Genomic DNA, 2,500 nt, shown 5'->3' with positions numbered 1-2,500 from the left:
ATCTCAAATTTCAAGACAAATTAATGTCAATTAATGTCAATTAATGTCAATTAATGTCAATTAATGTCAATTAATGTCAATTAATGTCAATTAATGTCAATGTCAGTTTGGGGTTTTTTATGGAATACTGACATTAATTGACGTTGCATCCCCCGAGACGCTAGATTAAATCAATTTCAATTAATTTGTAATCCGTTGTTCACATAAGAACTTCGACTTAATATTGTCAGGTTTAATTTCAGACATAATTTTTGTTATAACCAGTTACATTTTCGCAGCGGTAAATTATGACAGATTTGGCTCGAAGTGAATGCAGTTCCTGTGGTCAAAAAGGATCAGATTTAAAAAGATGTCAAGCTTGTGGTAATACTGTGGAACCTGTAAATCAGTGAGATATTGCAGCGCTGTCTGTCAGAAGCGTGATTGGGGGTAACCATAAGAAAAGTTGCAGCGTTTTGAAGGTATATCCCATCTACGAAAAGGACTGTGCAATTAATACCAATATTTGAGTATTAGTTACCTCACGAGTGAAGTTATAGACACAGAAAGAAAGCAATTGGAAATTCAGTCAAAACAAATGAGAACATGATCGTGAAGATTCAAACTTCTTTGGGCCTGCAAGATTTAGCCGTCTATAATGAATCTAAAGAGTACTATGCTCACATTCCAACATCTGACAAAAACCACCAAGTGATAAATGACAGGATCCTGAGAGAAGGTTTAACATGTGTTAGACTACACCCCCAACTCAAGAAACTGTACTTCAAAGCTCACCTCAATCCTGACTTCTCTCTTAATGTGTACCTAAACTGCACACATAACATTAATAGTGGTGACTACTATTGTTTAAGCAGAGATTTTGAAGTCACTTTAGATTAAAAACCTTTGTTTGTAAGTTCACTGATGTAACATTTTAACGGTATAACAATTATTAGTTTTTAAATTAATAAGATTCAACAGTCTTAATTTGTTTCTGTCTTAAAGATTGTTTTCAGAGTAAGTTCGGGCACACTGTGATGGTTGCTGAACCACCCAATATCAACACAAAATGTAATTTACAAACACAAAATCTCAGTCCAACAAAACTAATATAAAACTTAATAATATAAACTTATAAAACTTAATATAAACTTAATACAAAAGTATTCGCACTGACCTCTGGTTAGCCTCAGTTCGTTTGCTCTGAAACCACAGCTCAAAGTTGGGAGATTTTATATACTTTCCTGTACAGCTCCTTTCCAACTCCCTCGGCAGTCCTTTCAGCTCTGCGCTCTGTAGAATACAAAGATTACCTTGGCTGAACCGAGAACTTCTATTTGTAGGCCAGACACCGAACATGGTAGAATGTTCCAGAAATCTAACTTTAAACCAGGTGTCATGAGAGGTTCTTAGAATGTAGAGGCCTACATCTACAGGCAGGTAATTTATTTGCCTCAGCTAGCTCCAGTGAAACTGATACTACTCTCGGTAAATGTGCAGAGCAACTTTTTAGCAAGAGGAACTCCTTTGCCGCGCCATTTTAGGGGCACTCTGTAATAGCCATTGAAAACAAGCAATGAGGTACATTACACCTATACAGAGTAGTGCTTGGTCATGTGGAAAGGAGTAGGCATCTTATCACACCCAATTGTTGGATCACCAATGATATTTTTTTTATTCAACAATAGGATCGGTCTAGGATTATAGAAATTCCTTTCCCTCACAAACTGTTGTTTTACTACTTTAACACCACAATTGGGTTTTGTAAATTATAATGTTTTTTTTATTTGACCACATCGTTAAAAAAAAAAAAAACAAACAAAACTCGTTAAAAAAGAAAAAGTTTTTTTTTTCTTTTTTTTTTTTCTCCTTTTTCCCACTATTACTACGATTCCGTGTGTGTCAACCGTATAGGGGAGTTAAAAACCCACAATTTAAAATATTGTTATCTCTATATATTATATTTAAAAACTTGACGAAATTTCCCCCTTTTTTCCCCGGCCAAACGGGGACATAGGAAGAAAAAACAAAACCGAAAATATCGACCCTCAAAATGACCCTCTGTGAAATTCAAAACCACTCTCGCAAATGGGGAGTTGAAAAACCTCGCCATTTTTTAATTAGAGCGAGGGTTGTAGAAAAAGATTAGGAATAAGCTATAAGCTTACTTAGGACAAATTTTTTTTGGATTTTAGGAGAGGGGCTTTAGTTTTTTATTTAATTAGCGTCCGAAGTGAGTAAAATAAAAAAACCGGTAAGAAAAATAAGGGTCGTTATTTAAGCAAAGGTTTAAACTGCGCTGGTTGCGTAGCACGTGAAAATGCAACGTGCGCGAGCAGAAACATCTTAACTACGCGCGTTGTTATGCTGTATGCTACGTCATAATTTCAAAACTAGCTCACATTTACGCTCACGCTATGACTTATATTCATAACTTTGGTTGTGATTGGTATTCTTTGATGCGGTAAAAAGTATCGTTTTGGGAATCCGAATACTAACAACGCTGTCGCCATTGTTAGAT

At 35.5% G+C, this 2,500-nt stretch overlaps 1 protein-coding gene across 1 annotated transcript in view; it reads right to left on the bottom strand.

The window, feature by feature from the left end:
- Positions 1-2,500, bottom strand: part of LOC134826070 (basic proline-rich protein-like) — a gene marked incomplete at its 3' end in the record, with an annotated part of 72,887 nt that overhangs the window by 8,744 nt on the left and 61,643 nt on the right. The window contains exon 11 of the mRNA XM_063838335.1: positions 1,157-1,272. Within this exon, the coding sequence (XP_063694405.1) occupies positions 1,157-1,272 (116 nt within the window). The remainder of the gene's footprint in view (positions 1-1,156; positions 1,273-2,500) is intronic.

The sequence above is a fragment of the Bolinopsis microptera genome, chromosome 1, assembly GCF_026151205.1.
Source record: "Bolinopsis microptera isolate Bmic1 chromosome 1, MBARI_Bmic_1.0, whole genome shotgun sequence".
Lineage (NCBI taxonomy): Eukaryota > Metazoa > Ctenophora > Tentaculata > Lobata > Bolinopsidae > Bolinopsis > Bolinopsis microptera.
This window is presented reverse-complemented; position numbering and strand designations above follow the sequence as displayed.